The sequence below is a fragment of the Paramormyrops kingsleyae genome, chromosome 9, assembly GCF_048594095.1.
Source record: "Paramormyrops kingsleyae isolate MSU_618 chromosome 9, PKINGS_0.4, whole genome shotgun sequence".
Taxonomy (NCBI): Eukaryota; Metazoa; Chordata; class Actinopteri; order Osteoglossiformes; family Mormyridae; genus Paramormyrops; species Paramormyrops kingsleyae.
The window spans coordinates 31,375,680-31,400,017 of NC_132805.1; the positions used below are offsets into that span (position 1 = coordinate 31,375,680).

The 24,338-nt window shown below is 45.1% G+C and overlaps 2 protein-coding genes across 5 annotated transcripts in view; one reads left to right on the top strand and one right to left on the bottom strand.

Moving 5' to 3' along the window:
• deptor (DEP domain containing MTOR-interacting protein) overlaps window positions 1-24,338 on the top strand; it is a 43,154-nt gene that overhangs the window by 1,724 nt on the left and 17,092 nt on the right. Inside the window, exons 1-6 of one of the 4 annotated variants that reach the window (XM_023813736.2) lie at window positions 5,850-5,988; window positions 6,661-6,758; window positions 12,278-12,456; window positions 12,795-12,918; window positions 16,888-17,066; window positions 21,587-21,769. In XM_023813736.2, the coding sequence (XP_023669504.1) occupies window positions 6,673-6,758; window positions 12,278-12,456; window positions 12,795-12,918; window positions 16,888-17,066; window positions 21,587-21,769 (751 nt within the window). In that variant the 5' untranslated portion in view covers window positions 5,850-5,988; window positions 6,661-6,672. The other 3 variants (XM_023813754.2, XM_023813744.2, XM_023813728.2) reach the window with 3 other exon arrangements.
• On the bottom strand, window positions 109-4,270 carry dscc1 (DNA replication and sister chromatid cohesion 1). Its single transcript, XM_023813768.2, has 9 exons — window positions 3,983-4,270; window positions 3,125-3,293; window positions 2,813-2,953; window positions 2,091-2,181; window positions 1,862-2,000; window positions 1,679-1,731; window positions 792-949; window positions 493-641; window positions 109-273 (listed from the first exon to the last, which is right to left on the bottom strand). Exons 1-9 carry the CDS (start codon window positions 4,150-4,152, stop codon window positions 162-164), a joined length of 1,182 nt encoding a protein of 393 aa, XP_023669536.2. The 5' UTR covers window positions 4,153-4,270; the 3' UTR covers window positions 109-161.

Below are 24,338 nucleotides of genomic sequence, written 5' to 3' on the forward strand. Positions count from 1 at the left end.
CATCACAACCAGCTGGCTACTTTGCTAACTCTGGTTAAGTTACAAAGAAAGTCAGACTTTGAAAAGTAGATTCTGCTAACATTTAAAAGCACCACTTAATTACAAACGTTTTCAAAGCAGTAAACATTTTATTTACAAAGAGAACAAAAGGAACGAGAGGTTCAAGTAGCCACGGGCCGTCTGGAATTGTACACCTTCCTCCCGTTCTGCATGGACGAGCGTGCGTACTTGGTGAGAAGAGCTCCGGTCGTTTGCTTTTCACCACAGAGATCCCTTTCGGAGAGATACAGAGAAGAGAGAGAACGCAGGTAAATAGAGGAATGAGGATGCATTATTATGGTTAGAGAATAGCCGGCGTGTCAGATGCATTATTATGGTTAGAGGTACGGAGAGAATAGCCGGCGTGTCAGATGCATTATTATGGTTAGAGGTACGGAGAGAATAGCCGGCGTGTCAGAAGCCAGTGCCACATGGATGCAGGATGACCCTAACTGTATGTAGGGAACAATGTCTTCCTCAGTCCACTTCTCTCTCATGCTGAAGAGACAGCTGAAGCGCTCTAAGGTGTCCTCTGGCAAGTCCTCCACTCTCAGGAGGGAGATGGTCTCAGGTCTGGAGCTGCGGTCCACGAGAGCTATACTCTGATGGGCAGAATCACATGGTAGGCGCTTCTCCCCGATATCCCCAGAAGTTATCCTTGACTCAAGCTCGCGTTTAGCCAAACGGGCAGCAGTGATGACTCACGTAGCCAATCACAGGCGAACCATATCCCGACAAGGCGGACGTCTTACCCTGAGCTGGTCCAGCCTGGTGGTCATGCCCTCGGGCACGCTCTGCTGCCACACCTCCAGGAACTCGGCCAGGTTGAACTTCACGGCATTCTGCAGGAGCATCTGCGCCATGGCCTGGCACACCTTGTCTTCATCCAGCGCGAAATACACCTCTCTGTCTGTCGGGTCCGAAATGCACAAGTTGTCCAACACTCAGTCAAACTTCAGGTTAAATCAGACGGTTAAACATGTTACATTGCTAAAGCTAATTTTGTTAGCAGTGTCACTTAAAAGGGACTCAAACAGCAGCAATCACACAACTTCAGAATAACTTGGGTTGATGGCATATTAATGAAAATTAAACTGGCTTCTAAATTTATAACCCAACTCAATCAAGATAATTCCACTTAAATCAGTATCAGTCCAGTTAAAATAATGTTTTGCAATATGCTCTGTCCATTCTTCTCACCAGATTTTTCAACACACAGTAACGGAACCCTATATTCTTGTGATTGTGCAACAATGCAAAATCAAAACACTTAGTATTCACAGGTTAACTATGAGTCCAAAAAACACCGTAAACGGCTTATTTTAAAAAATTTTAAAGATTGAATATGTTTGCTAAATAGGTATCATCACAAAAAAGCTGCGACCACATCCAGTCAAATTCACCTCAACCATCTAAGGATGTGAAACTGCAATTACGCAAGAGGGCTGAACATCGAAATGTTAAAACAGAAGAACAAAAAAGAGCAACAAAAAAAGCAGAAGGAACAAAATATCCCCGTATGAAATGAACCAAGCAGGCAGTGAGATTAAGGAAAATCAGGACACTTACATCCTGTAGATCATACTTTAACCCAAACATTTACTTTAAATTACCATTTTAGTCTTCAGTCTGTCCATACCTTCATCAGTGTAGCGCCTCCCATAGCAATTCAAGCAGTGTTCAATCATCTCTCTGTAAAAAACAAACAAAATATACGTCTCCACATTGCTGCATCTAAGAGTGAGTTATTACCGTGCACTCTTTCCCCCAGAAATGCAATATTTATCCCTAAGAAACCTTTCCACCATGTCGACATACTCACTTGGGTTCAAGAGGCCCAAGTTCCTGCAAGCTTACACTCCGAGGAACTTTGCTGAAAGACCACGACTCGGAGTCCACCAGCTGGGTCACGTGACCAAGCAGTTTCATCTCGTAGTCAAAGTCCAGAATCCTCCAGTAGCCTGCATGGACGACCAGTGGAATGTGGATGGGTACATTTCTGGCTTGGAACGCCCTCTGACATGACGCACCCGGCCGCACACCCAACTTACCGTCAATTTCGCAGGCATGTATATCCTGAAGCTGGCTGAGAATTTCCTTCTCACTGGCTTGAATTCTATCCAGCAGGTCCTCCATAGTGTACTAACACCAAGGGAAAAAAAACAATGCATGGATAATAAGGCAATATTCTAGAGAAATGTCATACTCATGATGAAGAAGATGAGTATTAATAATTAATAATGTCAAACACACTATGTACATGTTAGAAACACCACCCTGATGCTTTACTCAGAGGGAGGCGAGGCGAGGCGGGGTGGGGCGGGGCGGGGCGGGGCGGGGCGGGGGTGCAGTGGTTAGCACTGTTGCCTCACACTACTGGGACCAGGGTTTGAATCTCTGCCATGGCTCTGTGTGTGGAGTTTGCGTGTTCTCCCTGTGCTGTCATGGGGTTTCTTCTGGGTCCCCGAGTCCAAAAAGATGCTGAGATTAACTGGAGCTACCAAATTGCCTTTAGCTGTGCCTATGTGAGTGATTGGTGTGTGACTGTGCCCTGTGATGGTTTGGCGCCCCATCCTGGGTTGTTCCCTGCCTTGCCTCTGGGGTTCCCTGAATAGGACAAGCATTTACAGAAAATGGATGGATGGATCGAGCTAAGCTCAGGAGTCTGAGGCTGTGACAGTGATCACAAACACTTGGGCTCCCATCCTCTATACTTCACACATTAAAACACTCCCACACACAAACACACGTCTCTGAGATGTTTTCCTCCTACCCTCAGGGTATTCCCATCCGATCCCTCCTCCACTCCAGCCAGCAGGCCAGCGTAAGGCTTCTCCATCAGCAGCTTCTTCAGCTTTTTCAGCCTGGGATGCTGCCTCCTCAGCTCCCAGTAATTATTGGAAAAACCCCAAACCTGTAAGAGATCGATCAGCAAACATTTAATTTCTTCCCACCTGATGAACACATCGATGAAAAGGAAGTTGTCTCAGCTGCTTGCCTGGTCTTTCACACTTATTGCATTATTTCTTTGGTGTAGTCATAATATGTAAGCAATGGATGAAAAAGATAAATAAAATGAAAATACTTGTGCATGAACAAGGTTGGGAGCAGACTGATCTCTGGGAAAATGATCAGGAGTTTCACAGCCTGGTATAAAGAGAAGCAGGTTGGAAGTATCTGCTATTTTCAGGTCATACGTCTTGTCTTCGCTGCACAGAACTGCATGCTCTTCTTTGTCTCCCCTAATAGTGAGACTGGGAGGGGAAGAGAAAAATATTCAAGAAAACTTTATTTTCTGTTATAAAATAACAGACATTCCTCTTAGACATCACTCATACGTGACAACAAAGCCATCAAATAAAATGGCAAAGCCAATAACAATACTTATTTTGGAGCATCGAGATGCTAATGCAGAGGGAATAAATGTCATTTTATATGCAATCTTCCTGGTTAGAGGAACTCTCACTGAAAAAAAAATGGTGAAGGAAGTGAGGTGGGTCCTGTGCTTTAAGAATAGCTTTCCCAGACTCATACCGAGAATGTAACTCAAAAAGTGGAAGCTGAGCTGACCGCTATCACGGCGTTAACAAATAAAAATACATTTAGTCTGATTTCTGTACATGCCATTTCTTGACGTGCATATAAATAACATCCATTTCAGTTTGCATTGGCATAAAATGCATTAAATGTTATTATTGCCTAAATCGCCTTACTCTTGCACGCATTACAAGCAGGGTTGCCACCTGTCACTTTTTATACGGGATTGTCCCGTATTGGAAAATAAACTGCTGCGTCCTGTATTATACAGGACGGGTGGAAACCCTAATTACAAGTGACAATGTCTTAAGTAACTACTCATTGACAGGATCGTGATAAAGAAACATAATTTCTGTTAAGCAAAAATGCAATTTTATAGACAGACAAAACGTCGCTATATATTTACCTCTTGCCAGCCTCTATATGCTTGCATAAAGTTTCATCAAGCTCCATAAGACAGTAATCGCCAGAGGATACGTGCTCCCCAAATGACAAGCAATGAACTGTAGGATGGAAATCCTCCTCTTTAAGTTTAGCTATTTGAAGTGTAGCCTGAACTTCTTCTATCGTTCTCATTTTCAGCTATTACCCTACAACCAAATTCAGCTACAGCTACAAGTTCCGTACGAAAATTCATAGACAAGTTCCCTTCTTTAATGTTCCCGCAATATTTTCCGGAAGCACATAACGATTGGCTGTCAGATATAATTGACATTCTCCGGAGCCAATCATATAACCATATATCTGCCCACATGACTTTTTTCCACACGGTTATTCTGTTACGACCATTACGTAACTTTCGTTGGAGAATTCTGTTACTATGCGAAAGGCGCTTTCTTCGTACGTTGCAGGCGTACGGACAAATTAGAAATTATCCACGTTTTATCTCACTAAGAAAAGTAAAGTAGGACATTTGTTATTTAATGTGGATACAGAATTTTCGTAACAGAAACAGAAAATAATAAACTCAATAATATCATATACTAAACGTATAGCTTAAGATAATGGGAAAATATTTAGAAATTTGAGGTCTTTTGCAGTTTGAATGGCAATGTTTTGATTCCTGACTGTGGCCCAAAAGTAACACATTAACTCACAAAATACATGGTATTTAGATATTGTTTTATTGGAATATGAAAACTGAGCTGTGTTGCATGCTTGCAGCCCAAGTTGAATGGCTTTGGGTGCTTAACTCTTAAAGCTGAAATGGAAGATCGGAGCCGTGGTGGTGTGTTGTAGTTCTCGTTAATTCTACATGAATCTCTTTTGTCTTAATGAATAACTATACTTCTGAAAGCCACATTTTGAATCCACAGCTTCACATATCCCAATGGCCGGAATAGTTCGTTTAGAGTTCATATAACATAATCTGGAATAAAACAGGTTATAGCCTACTGTTTCATGAAGCTTAATTTATGTCCCTTTGTACACAATGGACACTTTCAGTTATACATGCATGGGTATGATAATTGCTGTACATGAGTGTTTCTTATCAATAAGCACAAAAATCAAGTGGATGTAATCAAATTTTAACTGTGATAACTCAGTGGCTATTTGGTGTTATTTACACTATAACCCAACAGATTCCCCATGCAGGACTTGGCCAGGTGCTGCTCAGTTTAAGCTGTATACTCATGCAAAGGGAGCTGATGTATGATCAGGCCATCCGTGAGCAGTCTGAATCATAGCAAAGCCTGTCCTTATGTCTGATCTTATTTATACGGAACCTGACTTTCAAACTGCCCCAAAGAAACTGTTACCCTGAGATTGCTTACAGTAACTTTTGTGAAGTTGTGTGGATTTGCGTGGTCCTGGTGGCGGTTTATCCAGATACTCTGACCGACCACTGCTACTGATCATAAAATGCTTTTTAAGTTCTTATGATCTCTAAATTTAGTTCCCAAATTCAGTTTTAAAATACAAATATTTGTTGAAATGCTTTTCCATTAAAATCTAATTTAACATTTAATTTTTCATTTCCCAATTATAAACGTTATCAATTCTAAATCGAATAACAACAGTTCAATTGGGTTTTGCCTGTTGATTATAAACGTAAATAAGCGGATATAGAAATATGTACTACAATACGTGTAGTGAGTTACCGATAGCATCAAATTGCTTCATGCCGGCCGCTCCTTCTATACAAATCCTATAAGAAATGACCTTCCCTTCGCCATCAATACATATTGTACATTCGCGACGCTCCTTCCGAAGGACACTTTTCAGGGAGGAAAAATATCTACATATGCCACGCCTTGCTGGCCAACTCCCCCCGGTGACGGGGGCCGTAGGGCTAGCGCTGTGCAGCTCTTTAACGGCGTGCGCTGCTGGGCCGGGCGGTAAACATGTAGCTGAGAGCTGGGGATCCGCTCGTCCGATTGCATGTCTGCGTGAATCGCTAACAACTTTCATGTAAATACGTCTGCATTAAATTGTATGTGCTTCTGTCTGGTAGCATATAGACCGCTTGATCTAATCATTGTTCGGGATTCCAAGTGAGAAGGGAAGGGATACTGCTCGATTATGACTATTCTTTCCTAAACTTTTAATTTATACAATTTTGCTAAATATATTTTTTAATGCGATCGAAAGAGTAGACCGACTAAGTGGATTGTTACTTTTATGGGATGCAGGGCTGTTTAACTTTATTGTGATATTTATGCTCTCTTTCCCGAGTAGATAACTGGCAAGTTCCGTTTTTTTTGGAGTTTTGGTCAATGTCGAGTCGTTCATTTGAAGACTTTATAAATGCAGCACCTACCGTAAAGGGGATGTGTCCGTACGGCGGATCCTGGGATGAGTGGCGAACTATGGCCAAGCAGAGCCGGACAATGCATGTGCGATTTACGGACTGATCTCGCACGCAGTTACTGCTCGATTTACTTAAACCCTATTGGAATAAATTAGACTTGGTCCTTTCATTGTGCACAGATCAGTCAGCTGGAGATCGGTCCCGGTAAATCTCGACTTATTGTTTTTGCTGTCAGTGCCGGGGAGGGTGGGGAGCGATGTCATACTTGCAATCAGGTACAACATGTACATGTCAAATACATTTACACGCATGCCGTTTGTTTCCCGTTAAAGAGGCGCGGCGACATGGACGGGATCGGGAGCAGCATACAGAAGAAGGTTACCGAACTGGAGCGCATGGCTGAAGTTCTCATTACTGGGGAACAATTGAGGTATGAGATGATTTGCAGCCTGTGGGTTACTGTACCAGCGTGCTCCACAAAGGCAGGCGTGTACGTTTCCTCACTGCTGCTCTTTCTGTACTCAGACCAGGCGTTTGACTCTTATAAATAAAACCACTTGCATTAGTAAAATACTGACAATCGTGTTCATATTTCTAAAATAGTTAAAAGAGTGCGTTGTTTAGCGGGAGGGTTTGCAAAAATAATCCCTGCTTATTGCAAGATAGTTGTCCTTGGCTATTGTTTATCTCGGTGCGATAAAAAGCACACTTAAAATAAAAGGGCGCCTCCTATGCCAGTATGACATAGGGAATTATTTCAGTAATACCGATACGTATTTGCACCCCTTTCTCAAACAGGTTCTGCAGATATGGTTAGGTGGCAGTGGTTCTTTGTCTTTGCACGGGTGCATGTTACGGCAGTATTTTAACTAATCAGTTAAAGCCTATACTGTAGCCTATAGGTGCTGTATTTACATAGAGTTTTTTTGCCGTGAATTTTTTTACTGCGAGTTCATCATTGATGTTTACAGTGAAACCTGAGCATTTATTGTAGTGTTACTGTATGTTTGAAGACACACGTCCCAGTATTTGTATGACGAGTGTGCATTTCTTCTTTTTTACCTTTGTTTATTCATATGCTCGCAAACTGCAAGCCAGAAGTCAGCAATATCGTGCCCTTAAGAAATAATGCAAATTTGACTATCACAAAAAATGTAAACTTGGAAACTGTGGTGGATCATTTTTGAATATTTATCAGGTATAATGTGACACTCATTCGCCTGTTTTTTGCCTGGACTTTATTGGGCACATGTTATATAAATTCTCCATGGTGTAAACACTACATTTTTGCCTTACTTAATTGCTTGAAAGGTCACAGAGCGGGTTTTACATTTTCTCAGTGTTGCAGCAGTATATTTACCTGACTGTGAGGGGCTTGGCACCCCATCCTGAGTTATTCCCTGCCTGGCACCTGTGTCTTCCGGAATCAGGTCAGGGCCCCTTTAACCTTCCATAGGAAACAGGATATGGAAATGAATGAATGAATATTTAACTTTAAGCCATTAAGACATTAAGACATTATCCTTCAACTCTCTGGTCACAGTATAAGGTATTTAATGATCGTTCCACCTTCTGTTGCTGTGAGGACCTCAGCAATCTCCACTGCTTTGTTCTAATAAGACATAAAACAAGAAAATATATAATTTTGCAGACTAGCAACAGAAGTCAAACTAAGTGAGGCACACAGTACTAAATTACCATTTTTAGAAAAAACACCTGCAGACTTTGTTGTAATGAAGTAAAAAAAGCATTAGCGCCACCATTTTTACCTAATGGGAAGTGTGGTAAGCTGGTCCACAGCTCCCAGCACAGAGCGAAATAGGATTTAAAGCCTTTTCCTATATTGCTAGTAACTACATCGATAGTTGCGACTCTGAGTAAAGTTATGAAGCTCAGTACCCTTTAACAGACATACAGGCATAACGTTTTATAAAGAAATCACTGGTCCTAAGCCACTTCCGAGACTGAATATTTGGTAAAGTCTAAATGAGAAGGTGCGTTAGTGTACAACCTGGCCAGAAAGGGCGCTTCCCACCATTAAGGTTTCTGTCTGTTTTTGGAGCATGTTTTTACCAGTTTGGATACCGTTCCAAATTTGTAAAAGCAAATTTCAGCACATATGCCGCTATGAAGTCCTGCCTTTATCAAAAGTCAATGTGAGGAATGGAATCTGTTGGTCAAAATAACAGAGTTTTAAAGTGGCACTATGTACTGTAAGGTGTTGTGCAATAGACCATGTGCCCTTAGAAACTTCTAGACCCTTAGAGACCCTCATGGTAGCTACAAAGTAAATAATTGTCTTGATGAGATTACTAGCTGGTTAAGGAGATATTGAGGTTGGAGATAATTCTGCTTTTGGTATGTTGAGGTGTCTTGGGGCAGACATTTCACCCTGGCCAAACGTTCACAATGAACATGGTAGAGATTTTCCTGGAGAGCGAAAACTCACAGGCAGAATGGGTCCAGGATTAGGGAATGCCACATCCTTCAGAGGGCAGGTCTTCTTCATCTTGGTCTTCTGTTGTCCAGATGAAGACATCATTAGCCTGAGGAGGGTCATTCACTGCAAATAGAAAGGAACACTTATATTTGTCGCTGGTTAGCAGCAGGAGATGGAACCTTCTGGAGACCACAAACATTCTGGGCCATGAATGACAGGAAAACGTTTCTGCTGGTTCCTGCCTTCCTGTCCTACTTGAAACACTGTCCATGAAATACCATCCTGAACATTAAAAATCACAAATTATATCAGGAAAAATATTTTATATTTTATTTAAATTTATATTGATGCTTTGTTTTGAGATTCTTAGATTTTTGTTTTGGCTTTTATACATATTTTATACTTTTTATGCATTTTTATACATAAGAATGAAAAAATAAGCAACAGGCAATCTAGATTCACACAAATATCTTACTCAAATAAACTATTTAAAAATGTAATAACTCGTTAGACAATCCGACTGGATACCCAAGTAGCTGATTCATGACTGTGCAATGTGCCCCCTACTCCAAGCCAAATTAAGCATGATTCTGCAAATTGTGGGAACATCTCGTTCGCTTATCATATGCTTTTCCAGTGAACTGGTTTGGCAAAAATGTAGCTTTGAGACAGAGAAAGCTGCTTGACTTTGCCCTGGTTGTTCTGGCAGGATCTACGTAGTTCTTGCAGCACAGTATTCTAAGAGAAAGGTTCCTGGTTCCCAGGAGATAATTTTGAGGATGGATCTTAATGCAAATATCCAGTAAGACATCCAACTATGTGAAAAGTAATCTGTATGCAGCAGACTGTGAGTACACACAGACGTATTTTGTGCTAGATATCCTGATTGGTGTGACAGTCAAGTCTTGAAAACAAACAGCAGCATTTGGTTGTGAGTTGGTAAGAACGTACAGCATTTAATGCTAGGAATGATGGAATTAGATTGAACAAGAAGTTAGGTTTAAAATGAGATCCCTGAAATATAGAAGGTATGAATGAAATTAATGTGCAATTAAATAATGAAGGCAGCACAGTGGTCAGCACTGTTGAGTGACACCTCTGGGACCTGGGTTCTAGTCTCTGCCAGGATTCCATGCGTGAGGAGTTTGCATGTTCTCCCCGTGTTGTCGTGGGGTTTCTTCCAGGTGCTCCAGTGGTTTGTGACTGTGCCCTGCGATGGGTTGGTGCCCCATCCTGGGTTGTTCCCTGCCTTGCGCCTGTAGCCTCTGGGATAGGTTCCGGACCCCCCCCCAGAATAGCCTAAGCAGTTTCGGAGAATGGATGAATGATCCTCAGGATCAAGTTTCCAAGTGGGGCTTCCTAAGCAATTCTAAGTTCATGTATAAGGTGTAGTTTTAAGATGTCTCCAAATGGCACTTTTCTATGAAAAAGAAACAAGATGTTCAAACCTGATGTGTATTTATTGGTTTACATCAAAAGAAATGCCAGCAGGAATTCAAGTGTACATCATGGGTTAGGGTTAGGGTTAGGGTTAGGTCATGAGTCCCCTGCCTGGTACGTCCAGCTGCGCATGGATTTTATCATGCCCGAAAGTTACTCAGAGTCCTTCAGAGTGATAGCAAGTGTTGGGAAAAAAAGGCTGAACAAATGGAGAAAAGCATTTGGGTAATGTGTCGTTACGCTGGATAACTAGGGATGTCACCTTGGATTGGTGTGCTGAAAACAGCACCCTTACCCGACGCCCTAACGTAAAGTAATAGAGCAAAATGAAATTAAGTCATTCTGTCAGTTCTGCTGGAAATATGGAAACGCCTTTTGCTTTGCCTTGCAGATTGAAGTCCTTTTGAGCAGCAGAAGTGAAACATATCGTTGATTATAGTGGGAGATGACATACGTCTAGTATAGTAGATTTATAGGTTTTCCCCTTCCGGGCTTAAGTTACAGAATGTCCTGAGAGATGACTTGGGATTTCTGTTGAGTACATGGCAGGAGTTTCACTTGGGAATTCTGGGCTCCAGTATAGGAAAAGTCATAATTATATATTTAACTCTCTGCATCATTTTGCGTGTTTTTCTAAAGGTCATAGCAGATTGCATATGTATTACGAGTGATTCTGATCACATATGTGTCCCATGAATGTCGTTATTTTGCCGTAGTTAATCCGTCCACCCATTTTTCATTACTAATTATCCCGTACTGTCACAGTGGGCCTGGAGCGTATCCCAGGAAGCCCAAGGCACCCAGTAAACGATACCAGTCCATCACAGGGTTCCCATGCTCTCTAGGCAGGTACCTGAAAGTTAGCCAGCTTCCAGCCTAAAGTTACATCAGTCACGCCTCATCGGCCCCTTTGGGGACGTCCATCACCTTCAGAGGCGCGTCGCCAGCTCCTGCGACACCAGTAACATCACGTCATGGTGTAAACGGAGACTCCAGGGAATGTCCTCCGAGGCAGAAATCCCCGCGCTGTGACCTGCAGCATATTTCCGTGCCATTCAGGATCTACTTGAGAATTTGAGTAAACTAACCCTAACCCTAACCCTAACCCTAACCCCCTTTGTTGGAAACAGAGCGAGGCATATTTCTGTAGAGAGACCGTTCCAGGTGTTGATGGAGTGTGGGGTTTTTGACAAATATCATTTAATGGAATGACTTTGTGGGGCACGTATTGGTAACAAAATAAATGTTATATACAGATTTGTTATGTTTACATAATGAGTAACGAACAGAACCCTAATCCTAACCCTAATCCTAACCCTTACTGAAGAGCATATGGGACAAAGGGGTGTTTGGCTTAACAGATGCTGTGATCAGAAGGTTGCTGGTTCCTATCCCATGGTCAGAGTGATTTCACCATTGGGCCCTCGAGCAAGGCCCTATACTCCAGGGATGGACTGGCCCTCCTTTCTCAAAAATGAACGTTGCTTTGGATAAAAGCATCTGCTAAATAAATAAAGAATACATGTAAAGGCAGGACTGAAATAGGCCATATTCTCCTTTGGCTGCTCGTGAGTTGGATGGTGTTTTTTTTCTTCAAAATGTCCTGGTAATGAGGTTAAGATGGACTTTGCGTGTCTTGTGCTTCTATATTTAATGGATAAAGGACAGATGATTTTGTGACATTTTGGCTTTTCCTCCAAGCAGCACCTCATCCGGTTAAGTTAAGCTCTCCAATGTTCTTTACTGGATTTGTTAACCACGTGAATCGGTTGCTCCAGATTTCCCTCATTGTTTGACTCACTTCCTGTGGAACAGAATAGAAGTAAGACCTCAGACGAGCAGAATGGAGTTGCCGTTCTCTGTTGTGGCTACTGGAATGCATGAGGACCCATGTAACCTCTGGTTTTTCTGCAAATTGCCCCCTTGGCAGACAACTAGTCATAAAGATATGGCAATAAACCCAAAGCCGAGAGTCTTCAAGAGCGGTTTGGCTGTTCATATGTAATCTGATGCTGAAAAGCAGGCTTTTATTTCCGTTTTTTCAGCTTTGGCCATCTCTCACTATGCAGGCTCCGCCTCCACGAAGGAAAGGTCATCAAAGACCGGAGGCATCACCTCAGGACCTATCCCAACTGTTTCGTGGCCAAGGAGCTGATCGATTGGCTAATAGATCACAAGGAAGCCTCGGACCGTGAGACGGCCATCAAGATCATGCAGAAGCTCCTGGACCAAAGCATCGTCCATCACGGTGGGCCTCCTGGTGGCGACGTCACCGGCTGACGTTCCGCAGGCCGGAATGTTCCAGAAATGGACTCGCTCGCATTTCATTTCCCATCCCGTTTCCATTAATACAGTTTAACTAAATTCAGAAGGGCAACACCCAGACGTGATCTTATACATAATAAATAGGCAGACATTTGCAAAGACCATCGCTCTCTAAGGATCTGCCAGAGGGCTTGGTTTACTTTCGGCAAGTTGGTGCCAAGTGTCAGATTAGCTGATCCAGTCCTTGGCTGCATTTATCGAGCCGCGTTCCAGAAGTGTGCACGCTTACATCTATGGACGGCCTCTCTTTTTTTGTTGCAGTTTGCGATGAGCACAGAGAATTCAAGGACACGAAGCTCTTCTACCGTTTCCGGAAAGACGACGGGACCTTCCCCCTGGATAACGATGCGAAGGTTTTCCTGCGGGGACAAAGGCTATATGAAAAGTATGTTCACATTTATCTTTAAAATGACACTGGAGTAAATTAAAAGTGTTTTAACGTGCAGGCTGACGTGATAAGAAAGCTAATGATAAAATCAATATCACAAAATAAGAGGTGATGAATCTTCTTGCTTGCAGATATTGTACATTTAAAACATCTTTTAGTAAGAGTAGTTAAGAATCAGAAGCATTTCGGACACCCGGACTGTTTATCCAAGCATGCCGAAGACATTTGTAAACAGTCGCGTTTCGGTAAACACGCCGATCCGTGCTCGCCGTTCGATGGGCGTGAGCTGTTTTTGGACAGCTTAAGAGGGCTAATTGTTCCCATAGAAACCCTGGAGTCCACTCGTACATTCTGTCATGATTCCGGCGTGTGCCTGCAACAGCAGGTGCTGTCGGACCGCTGGGAGGTTGGGCACCATGGGAACAACATGGCGAGTGAGCGATCGGAACGGCTAGGGGGCTGTCGCCAGGAACGAGGTTAAGGAGTATTGCTGTTTTACCTTTGAGCGACATACAGAATGGTTTGGGTGAAATATCCATATAGAGTAATAGGGTACAGTAATACAATACTCTAACACAGTAACAGCAGTAATAATAATGACTGTAGGTAGTATTATTATTGGTAGCTGTGTCTTATCGCAAACTGGCACGCACACCCTGTCCGTTGAGTGCGTTGATCAGCGGCGCAGGTTGTGTCACTCTGTGTCACCCTGACAGCCAGTGGTGACAGTTTGACCCCCTGCGCCGAGCCCCGCAGGTCTTTGCGTAACAGGAAGCTTCCCCGTCCACAGGTGGCCATCTGCCAGCGCTGTGTCTGGCTAGCAGCCGCGGCCACAACCGTTTTTCGAAGGGGTCACGTGTAGGCTTTCGCTTCCCCGTAGTTGACGGGGGGTGGGGTGTGAGGGGATCCCTGCCAGGCTGGATCAGTCATGACCTTCCGGCAGTGGTGGAGGAAGTACTGAAGCTTAGTACTTAAGTAAAAGTACAAATATCCTGCAAAATATGTACTCAAGTAAAAGTAGAAGTGCTACATCAACAACCTTAAGTGAAAGTACTAAGTACTTACTTTTAAATTTACTTTAAAGTATTTTTTTAAGTAAAAGTACTCACACAATGGTTTGTCTGAACGTCTGGGGTGTGCCATTTTGTAAAAGAATAGTAGATATACTGACTTACGCCTCTACCGATGTTATTGCTCGTAATAATTACAAGGAACTATACAGTATATGTGTATTGGAAAGTTTGGTGTGCTTATTGTGTGTGCACTCTGCAATACTGTGTGTACCCTAACTTAGAATTATGTGGATGACAAGTTATCTACTAGGTATCACCCACTAATATACCATTAAGATAAACCATGTTGAATGGGTCCATGTCGAATGTCTCGTCTTCTTGAAATCAAGCCAGTCTACCAGCTCGTGCTGCCAATTGACGTGCGCTCTGCCATCATTGGAGCTAATAAAGCCACCTGATTGGTAGGAAATGGCAAACAACGCCAGAACGCAATAGGCTAACTATTTTTTCATGCAAGATTTTGAGGAAATTGTGTTCATAAAATGTAACGACTAACGGCATAAATTATAGAAATGTAGCGGAGTAGAAAGTACAGATAATTGCCGCAAAATGTAATGGAGTAAAATAAAAAGTATGCATTATTATTTTTACTTAAGTAAAGTACAGATACGTAAAAATGTACTTAAGTACAGTAACGAAGTACAAATACTTTGTTATATTCCACCACTGCCTTCCGGAAACCTGGAAGGACAGAGAGAGCACCTAGTCCGGTGTCTCCATGTGACCATGGCGCTGTGACCACACTCCCCGCCGATTCCCTCGCACGGCCATAACTGAGCCGTAATGCAAAGGTTGCAGAGTCGCTGCACTTTGATTGATGAATATTGTTTCCACAGATTCCGATAGGATTGGGGGGGGGGCTGAGCATCTTACTCGATTTACATTCCACTGTGTGTGACTCATGGGTAATAATAGGCCTCTGAATGCAGTGTCTGGCCCGCTCTGGGGAGCCCAAACTGCCTGATTTTATCTGGACACATGAAAGGGTTTACGTATCCTGTGCATTGGTATTATTCCCCCCACAAGGAGGCTGTGTTTTTCTGAAGGCTGTAAATGCCAAACTTTTATTTTCCTCAGGCAATTCTCAGTTCATTAAACTTCTCAGTTAAACTAAAAATAAGATCCTTAAAATATAGTATACAGTATCAGAAAGTAAGTATAATTACATGAGGCTCAGTATTACTGAGTTACCTTTCTACTGTGAACCAGAAAAGAGTTTGGCAGTTGAAATGTAAATCATACCCAAAATGAATAATCGTGTTTTTCACGCTGGATATATTAGATTAATGAGCTGAAATTTGTTGCGAATCTTTGTTGTCATTAGACTGGGGATAGTTTGTACCTCGACTAACGCTGCCTGGCATGTTGGCCTCGGTGACGTCATCACCGAAGGACTGTCATGCGGCGATGGCTTCATTAACCTGCCAGGAGGGCGTCTGCTACTGTCCGCCAGTTGGCTGTTAGTCACACGGTGTCATGTGACGCCTCGCGGGCGAGCTGGCTTCCCCCGTGTTTTGGCGCGTCTCTCCCCGCTCGTGACTGGCACGTGAGATGTGCCCGTCCCGCGGGTTAGCTAGCAATAAACGCTAACGATACTCTGGTGTTCCCTGAAGTTACAGTCTCGCGGTTGGCGGAGGTCATCTTGCGAAGGCTCAGTCTGTAGGATGGCCCAGCTATGATTGCACCAAATAGACCTGATTCAGGTCTTTCCACCATCACCTGTCTGAGGTGCAGAACTTCCACATAGTTGCACCACTCAGCTATTAAAGGGATCCATTAAAACAATACCTAGTTAGGCCTGTTGTTTGGCACTTTTGTTCTGGATGTGAGGTGTTCAAATACAGTCCTTTTGGTCAGACTAAATAGCCGAAAGCCACAAGTTACAAGTGGGATGGATTTAAGGTGAGGAGAAAACACACCCTGCGATTGCTCAAGTGTACATAAATTGGCTTTAAACATCATCGATGGTTAGAATCGGGGGTACCTAGCTGTACATGGGATGGTGCCGTTAGTAACGGAGAGTTTTGTTGAAGCACAGAGTAACGTTACTTGCGCCTGTGGCCTACAGGCTGCTCATACTCTGGTAAGCTCGTGTTTTTACTTTCTGAGAACTCCTGGTGGTTCATGTGAAAAACTCGTTTTTCAGGACAGCCGTTGAAAAGTAGCTGTTTTGCTTGCATTCTAACCGAAAAGCAAACTGGGAAACCTTGAGAACCAGACCATCGGCCTCGTCTCTTTGTCTCTCGCAAAATGAAGGCTTTATTTGTGCCCTTGATGACTGATTGCAGACGAGTAAAGGGGGGTGTCCCCTGGCCCTGCTCCCTCCGACATCTCAGTACCCTCCCCGCATCTTACAGTTTGCCTGGATTCATTTACTGCGGGACGTATTCAGAATACACCCGACACCTGTCAGTCTGGCTCCAGATCTTTTGACTATGTGCTGTGAAGTAACCAAGCAAGCCAGCGTTTCAGGGAAGGACGTCAGGAAGGGAATAGCTGAGGGCTGAGGTGCTGTACACCGAAGGAGCCGTTTTTTCCATTAATTCACTCCTTCGCTCGTGCTGCCTGTGAGTTTGCAGGCGAGGCTCGGAGGCTGTAAATCTCCCGCTCTGATGCTGAGGAATCGTTTGCCAAGGTGATGTCGCATGTGTCTCCAGAGCTGCATTTGGTACAAGATGCGCTTTTAATCTTCTTTTAAATTAGCCGCTCTGTACCAGAAACGTCAGGGTGGGCGAGTTGTAATCCTGATAATTGCGGCAATAAAGTAATTAAGAGCTGAGGCAGAGCGAGTGGCGATAATTAAGAGCAGAGCTAGGATTGGTGATCGACGGCCTGAGGTTCGGCCAATTGCTTCTCACCTCCCCTGCCGTGTTGCCCCCCCCCCCCCCCGCAGGCTGATGGGCATGGAGCACAGCCCGCTGCAGAGCCGCGACGAGGACGGGGCCACCTTCGAACGCTCGCTGGCAGGCTCCGACTTCGTAGACTGGCTGCTGCAGGAGGGCGAAGCGGCCACCAGGGTGGAGGCAGAGCAACTGGGCCACAGGCTGCTGGAGCACGGGATCATCCAGCATGGTGAGGTGTGGGAGGGTGGGACAGGGCTGGGCCAGATGGCACAGTACTGGTGAAATGTTTCCGTCGACTGGACTGTGTGAAAATACAGGCCGTGTTACGCCATTCCCATTTACATTTCCTGCAGATGTCAGAATACATTGGGAGCCCTGTGTGCATCAGTGGGTTGGGTTGCGGCTCCTGGTCAGAAGGTTGCCTGTTCAAATCCCAGGGTCGGTAGAGTGATTTCGCTGTTGGGCTCTTGAGCCAGACCTGTAACCCCCAATGACTCCAGGGATTGGCTGACTTATATCCCTTTCCACAAAGTCATCTGCTAAATAAACATGTTTAATATATGACTGTACGTTTTTGCCCGTGTGAAAAATAACTGGCATCGGCTTCACTCATTGGCCTTGAGGGCGGTAATTGACCTCGATGGTCCCTCATGAACCTTCTTCAGTAAACAACCATTTCTTCGCTTCTCAGCCCAAACATCCCGGTATCCTTCACCTACCTCTGCAGGCCTTTCGATTTTCCTTGGGTCAGGATTTCTTCGAAATTGAGACGCACCTCGGGGTCTCTGCTACGCACTGCGTGAAGCTGTAACGCAGCACCTTGCAAATTATATCACGCTCCAAATGAAGTCTGTCAAAGCCAATAAACACAGTAACTAGAATCACAGTGTGTTAAGTCTGTTTGTTTTTCATGCGCGTGACATTTGCATTTGAAGTTACTGAAAATCAGACGTCAGGTCTCTGTGCGCTGGACTGCAGATGGTCGGCTGAGGAAAATGCCAGTTTGTATGCTATGTATTCATTGTTGTTACTAAGTTATCCTGTCGCTTAGCAGATGTAGCTCTGTTTGTGTGTTTCTGTGGGGGTGTGTTTGAATCTTACAGATAAATTTTAGGAGGATTTGTTTAAGGGCACTTGTCGTAAACACGTTACAGTAAGTGTGTTGAATGCGGTAGGCAGACAGAGTGTGTCAGAGAGACCGCATGCTTGCTGTCTCTGTTTCCTATCGTTACGTTTTTCCTGATCTTTGTTTAACGTTGGCGGAGCCATGTGGACTGACAGTCAGCGACAGATGTGTGAGCTGGGCACTGACTGCGTCCGCCGCCGTGGCAACACCTGGTCTCCGGGTTACCGATGGAGGGGGGGCTCTGCTGCTCGGCTCTCTGACGGAAACTTCTGCCCCTTTCTGGCCCCCTGAAGGACGTAAAGAGGGGGTCGGCGGGTTTCGAGATCGCTCTCCGGGCTGTGTCTGCCCCAGCGCGACGACCCGCGTCCTTTAATTACAAACAGTGGCCATCTGTCGCTCAGTGATCTCCTCCAGCTTCGATCGAGATTCCCTGGCAACCCCTGTAACTGTCAGGCGCTGAATTAGACGGCCGAGTTGGATGGGTCCTCCTATCTATTTTCGGCCTTCCCTCCTGATTTCTCTGTTCTCTGTTCTGTGTTCTGTGTCTCTTCCTGGCTGATTACCGTTCGGAGTGGTGTCTGGCCTCAATCGATATTTTGATCTTTAGGTGTCCATTCTAGAGCAGATTTCAATTTTTAGCTAAATTTTTTTTCTTAATTCAACTATAATGTCTTTATTGTCTTCCAGCAGGACACGTTTTCCTACGTGAAAACAAAATCTGTGATAATTTGATTTTTAATTATTCATAACATATTTACTCAGAAGAGTTGACTTACAATATATGCATGATGTACAGTATGAGTACGACTTGCATATGTATATAAGCAGTTGTCAGAAAATATACAAAATGTAACATGGAAACATACCTGGTTACTGTAGTGCTCTTGAGCTGCGCTTTCTAGTAGTTCAATCGTTTTTGGCTGGGGTGTCGTACCAGGGAAGGGGTGATGTAGGGGGGGTGAATCGGAAGTGTTTGTGGAGCGGTGTGTTGCTGGTTCTGTGCCTGTGTTCAGAATGTCATGGGTTCAAATCCCATGGCAGGTAGAGTAATCATCGTGGTAATCATTGGAGCAAGACCCTTAACTCCAACTGCTCTTGGCTTCAGCTGCTTTGGAAGAATGTGTCTGTGAAATAAATTAATGGGAATAAATGTCATAAATCCCTGTATGGGACTGGGTGGTGCTCCTCTTCAAGTGTTCCAGAGTCAGTCTGGGGATTTTGATGACCCTGAGGTTCTGTCCTGGAAACCAAGACTCGAAGGTCTTGCTATTTCACTCCGAAAAGCGACCTGGGATCCGTTTCAAAGCCGTGACCTTCACGGCATCTCCTTGGGGCTGCTGGCTGAGTTTTTTACCCGAGGGCGATTCTAACGGAGCTCCTCGCGATGGGTATTGACGCGTTCCGCTGGGAGGGAATCGGCCGCTTTCTTTTTCCAGGCTGCTCCTAGGGGAATAATCCCTCGTCGGAGCGTGTTTTCCTTGGCTTTGATGTGCGAACAGAAACCTGGGTGGGGGCTACGCTATCATTAATGGGGACACAATAACTCAAAAGCAACACGCTGCTAGTTTGGCTAACGGCTCCGCACTTTCACACGAGGCCTGTCAGGACAAGCAAGTTTTCCAGTGTACAGGTTTTGAAATATCAGATATTAAACTCAGTGCCTGGACTTTTGTTCTCTGTCACTGTCTGTGTACCGTGTGTGTGTGTGTGTGAGTGAGTGTGGGTGTGTTTTTGTGTTTAGTGGGGTGTAGCTCGTCTCGCCAGGCTCTGTCACAACCTGCAGGACGGTGGGGGCCAGAGAGGGAGAGAGGAGGCCCACTTCCAGGCACTTTCTGAGTGACAGTTGCAGCTGGCCTGTATGTGGGAGGCGAGGGGGGGGGCTTTACCCCCCTCCCAACGAAAGCAGCCCCACGCTCGCAGTTTTGCATCCTCATTTCCAGAACGTTCATCTGGAGCGCATTATATGCGGCCAAATGGCCCTCCAGCTGAAGCTGGTAGCATTTGCTGTGTTTACTTTGCGTTGTGTTTGCCTGCCGGAGGCTCGGAGGGAAGGAAATCTCGCATGGTGTTTCTGCTCGAGCTTTCCGCTGCGCTAATGGCCGTATTTTTGCGACTTCCATTGTAGTCATAAAAGCTCATACAGTGACTTCGTAAGAGGTGTGAAGTTAGTTTCCTTCACAGCTCAGCTGCACACACTGTATCTTACAAACATTTCTGTGTTATTCTTAGTTACACTGTGTTGCGCAATATGTATGATTTATAGATAAAATCCTTAGGATTCCTTTCTTACTTTAGCTTTTCCGGATTGTAAATGTAATTAGTCTAACTAGATAAACTAAATTAGGTCTGTTTTTACAGGAAATATCCAAGTTTGGATATTCCCAGGTGTGGTATAAGAAGGTCATTGTGTAATTACGGATCTGTACTATTGGGACAGCCGATCAGGCAAGCTGTTGGAGATTAGCGACGTTATGGAGACCAGGCAAGGGAGCAAAGACGGTTTGCTGGCATGTGCCGATGACATTGATCAGGAAGGCGCTCGCAATGGAGTCTTCCCTTCGGATCATTGCCGCTGCCCCTATCTTCCATCTCTTGTCGTTCAAAATGGTATGCAAAATAAACATTTTGCGAGCAAAGAATCAAGGTTCATGATCGGAATAAGGTGAGGTTAAGTAGCACTCTGCCGCTTCTTTGCGGAATGATTCTGAAGTGAGCTGTTGGTTGAGTTTGTAGGTTGTCGGAACATCCTGTCTCATTCTGTTTTTCCAGTGGTTAGATCAGTTAAGGCTCTGCGGAGAGAGAAAAAAACATTATAATACCTCTTGGGATAAGAACATCCGGCTCGCCTTCGGGCCAACCTTAGGGTCCCTTCGCAGATTCGGGCCGGATAGCGAGCCTGGATGTCAGGCGTGTGGCTTTACGCTGCATGCAGGAGGCCGCAGATCTGCCCGTTTGTTTGCAGATCAACCGACGGCTCACATCATACGATAATATGCATTAATCTCTTAACTCCAGTTGCTCCACGGACTGGCTGACCCTGCTGTCTCCATCGTACGTTGCTTTTGACAAAAGCATCTGCTAAATGAATCGTTGTAAAAGTGATACAAAAACATGTTCAGTGCATCTCAGGCCGATAAATCCCTGTTGGGTCAGGGCTGATACTTATTGTAGCATTTGATGGCCACTGGGAGAAATGGCCTTAGATAGCGCTCACTGGAGCAGTGCAGCTGTGTGTGTCTGACGCTGAATGTGCTTCTCTGTTTGACCAGGGTGTGATGCAGGGGGTGTGAGGCATTGTCCAGCACGGAGCAAATCTTCTTCAGTGTTCTCTTTTGGACGGTTGTTTCAGAGGACTCCAGGTGGATTCCCAGAACAGAGGCAGCCTTTTTAATCAGTTTATTGAGTTTGGTCGAGTGCCGTCTTGTAGCGTTGTTGCCCCAACACACCACAGCATCCACAGACTGGTAGAAGTATGCACTAAATTATCCTGAATTATTCACATCACTCCGTTGCTAACGTTTACCTCGGAGGAAGGAGCGTCACTTTGGGGGAAGTCCCAGAGGGGCATGTTGAGTATGGATGTGCAGAACACTTGAGGGACCTTTGCGATTCCCCCCTTGCAGTGACCAGTAAGCATCACTTCATGGACGGGGGGCCTCTATACCAGTTCAGGATGAACTACCGCCGCAGACGCCGCCTGATGGAGCTCCTGAACGAGCGGTGTCGCGCCATCGCGGAGAGCCAGGACAGCCCCTTCTGCCTCCGCAAGCAGAACTCCGACGGGGGGAACACCAGCTTCCTCTCGGGTAAGTACAGCCCCCTCCACCCCCGTCCGAAACCTCCAGGGTGTCTCGACAGTGACGTGGCACCAGCCAAGGTGACCCCGCCACACCATCACCGGGTTCCCGTCCTATGTACAGCAGAGTCTGTCCTTCCTCGACCCACTGGTACCGGTCCATACCCACACGCTCAGGCATCAGTTATTTCTGTAAAGACTTGCCCTTCTTCATACTGCTGCCTCCCCACACGAGTGGTAATGCTCTTTGGCAAGTTCCCAAGGAGCTGACTGAAGGTAGCTGGTGTTTGCCAAAAAAATCCCAAGCCTCCTTTGCCCTATTTACAGCATCGGGGGGGCGCCACCTTGCCCACGTGGCCTGTTCTCCATTTTGCGAGCTCGGCTCCTCGCATTGGCGCCCATGCTTATCGCAGGAATCGGCCCCAGTCGCTAAGGCCTTGTTGTTAAGGAATGCATATGTGCATACATAATGAGGGTGGTCGGGTGGGGGTCGTCTGTGGCGGTAAACTCTTTGCTGGCGGGATGAGGCGCCTCAGCAGAAGACGGTGACTTAAACCAATCGTGTCAGCTGCATTAGCAGCTCTAAATCTTTAAATCCCTGAAAGAAGCACTTTCAAGGAAGGCAATCCATCAAAATATAGGGTGGGGGACAAAGGAATGTTCTTCAGCTTAGTTCTGGGAGCCCCCCCCCCCCCGTGTGTATTATATTAGGCCCTGAGGCATAGTCACCTGCAGGCTCACAGTCCCGGGGCGGATTGTGTTCTTATAGTGAGGAAGTTACACGTGCTGAATCTATCCAGTGAGATTCACAGTCACATGGATTAGTAAAAAAATGTCATCTGTGTAAGAGTGTCTGAATGTATACATATGTAAATGAGGCTCTTTGTCAGCTTGTTTTACCACGGAGGGGGCAGAGGGAACATGTCCGCAGGGTGTTCATGTGACTATGTAGTACCGAGCATGGTGTGTATAGTGTATGGGGTGAGTCACGTGACCCTCATTGTCCCCATTGATTGATGCCCCTCCTCCTCCTCACACAAAGCGAACGTATCACATGTTGCACTGGTGCACCTGAGTATTACAGTGACTGGACAGAGGGAAAACTAACTTAGAGTTTTTATTCACATTTTTAGCGTTTGTTTTATACGTAAGCAGCCTGGGTAGGGCAAATTATTATGATTATTATTATTAATAATCATAATTATGTATTATTATCATTATTATTATTCATAATAATGATAATAATAATAATAATGAAGAATTAGAATTAGAATTTAGAATTTGGTGATCAGTGGTCATTGTTGACACACCATAGCACACAGTGCACAACAACGAAAAGTGTCCTTTGCATTTAACCCTTATGTGACATCATGGCATAGCTGGGGGCAGCTAATTCAGCACCCGGGGAGCACACAAGAATCACACGGGAAGATTGTGTGATTACAATTTACAGAAGACATGACCATCCCAACACTATTTTTCATTGAAATTCCACCTTTTGAGGGTGCCTACCTCTTCTGGGTCTAATTGTTTATTGTAGTAGATTGACTGGTTGTATGACAATGGGTTTGGCATGTTCTTCCCTCTTTTCTTTGAGGTAGTCCAGTGTCTTCTCTGGCACCGAGGTTAATTGGCATCTCGGTGCGTGGTGGTGCGCTGGACTGGCATCCCATCCCAGCCACCCCACGCCCCCTCTGCCCTCTGCTGCCTGACTCCTGGCCCCAGTCACCCTGTAGCGGATCAGTGCCTGGAAGATTACGCGGTACAAGCTGGCTGGTACTTGTAAGGTTAATTGTACCATGCAGGACCGTCCGTGTGCTGCCCTTTAATAAAGGTCAGCATGCTCTGCTATCCTGAGCTTTTTAACAGATACAGAAGACAGCAATTACCCTACAGTTAAACCTTGAGGCATTTTTGCACTTGCCCCCGAGAGGAAAGAGTTTCCTTAATCAGGGAATTAATTAAGCAAGAATAAATGTATTTGTAGTGCTTTGTGAACACTTTCTGTCCTCCAGTCTCACATCCATCCATCGTCCACACTCACTAATTGATTGCAGAGTCATGCTAAACCTAGATTCTGCCCAGCCAGCAGAGGGCACCCTTGGTAGGATGCTACCTCACTCCAGGGCCCACACTCATACACTGGGGGTAATTTAGAGTTACAACATGATTTTGGGTGCTGGATGGAAACCTGGGGAAAGACTGTACAAGCTCCTCACAGGGAGCTGGAGGGCAGGATGGGAACTGAACCTGCTAATCGCTGTGTGACAGGTTGGGTACAGTGATGGGTGATGAACACAGTGACCAGCTAACAGGGAGTGGTGCTTAGCATACCGCCAGCCGCGCTTAGCGTACCGCCAGCCGCGCTTAGCGTACCGCCAGCCGCGCTTAGCGTACCGCCAGCCGCGCTTAGCTTATCGCCAGCCGCGCTTAGCGTACCGCCAGCCGCGCTTAGCGTACCGCCAGTCGCGCTTAGCTTATCGCCAGCCGCGCTTAGCATTCATCAGCGAGGGCTGCACATTCCCACATGTGTTTTCATTTAAAGTCCTGCCAACAGTCTCAGAGTCAGACCTCTGGGT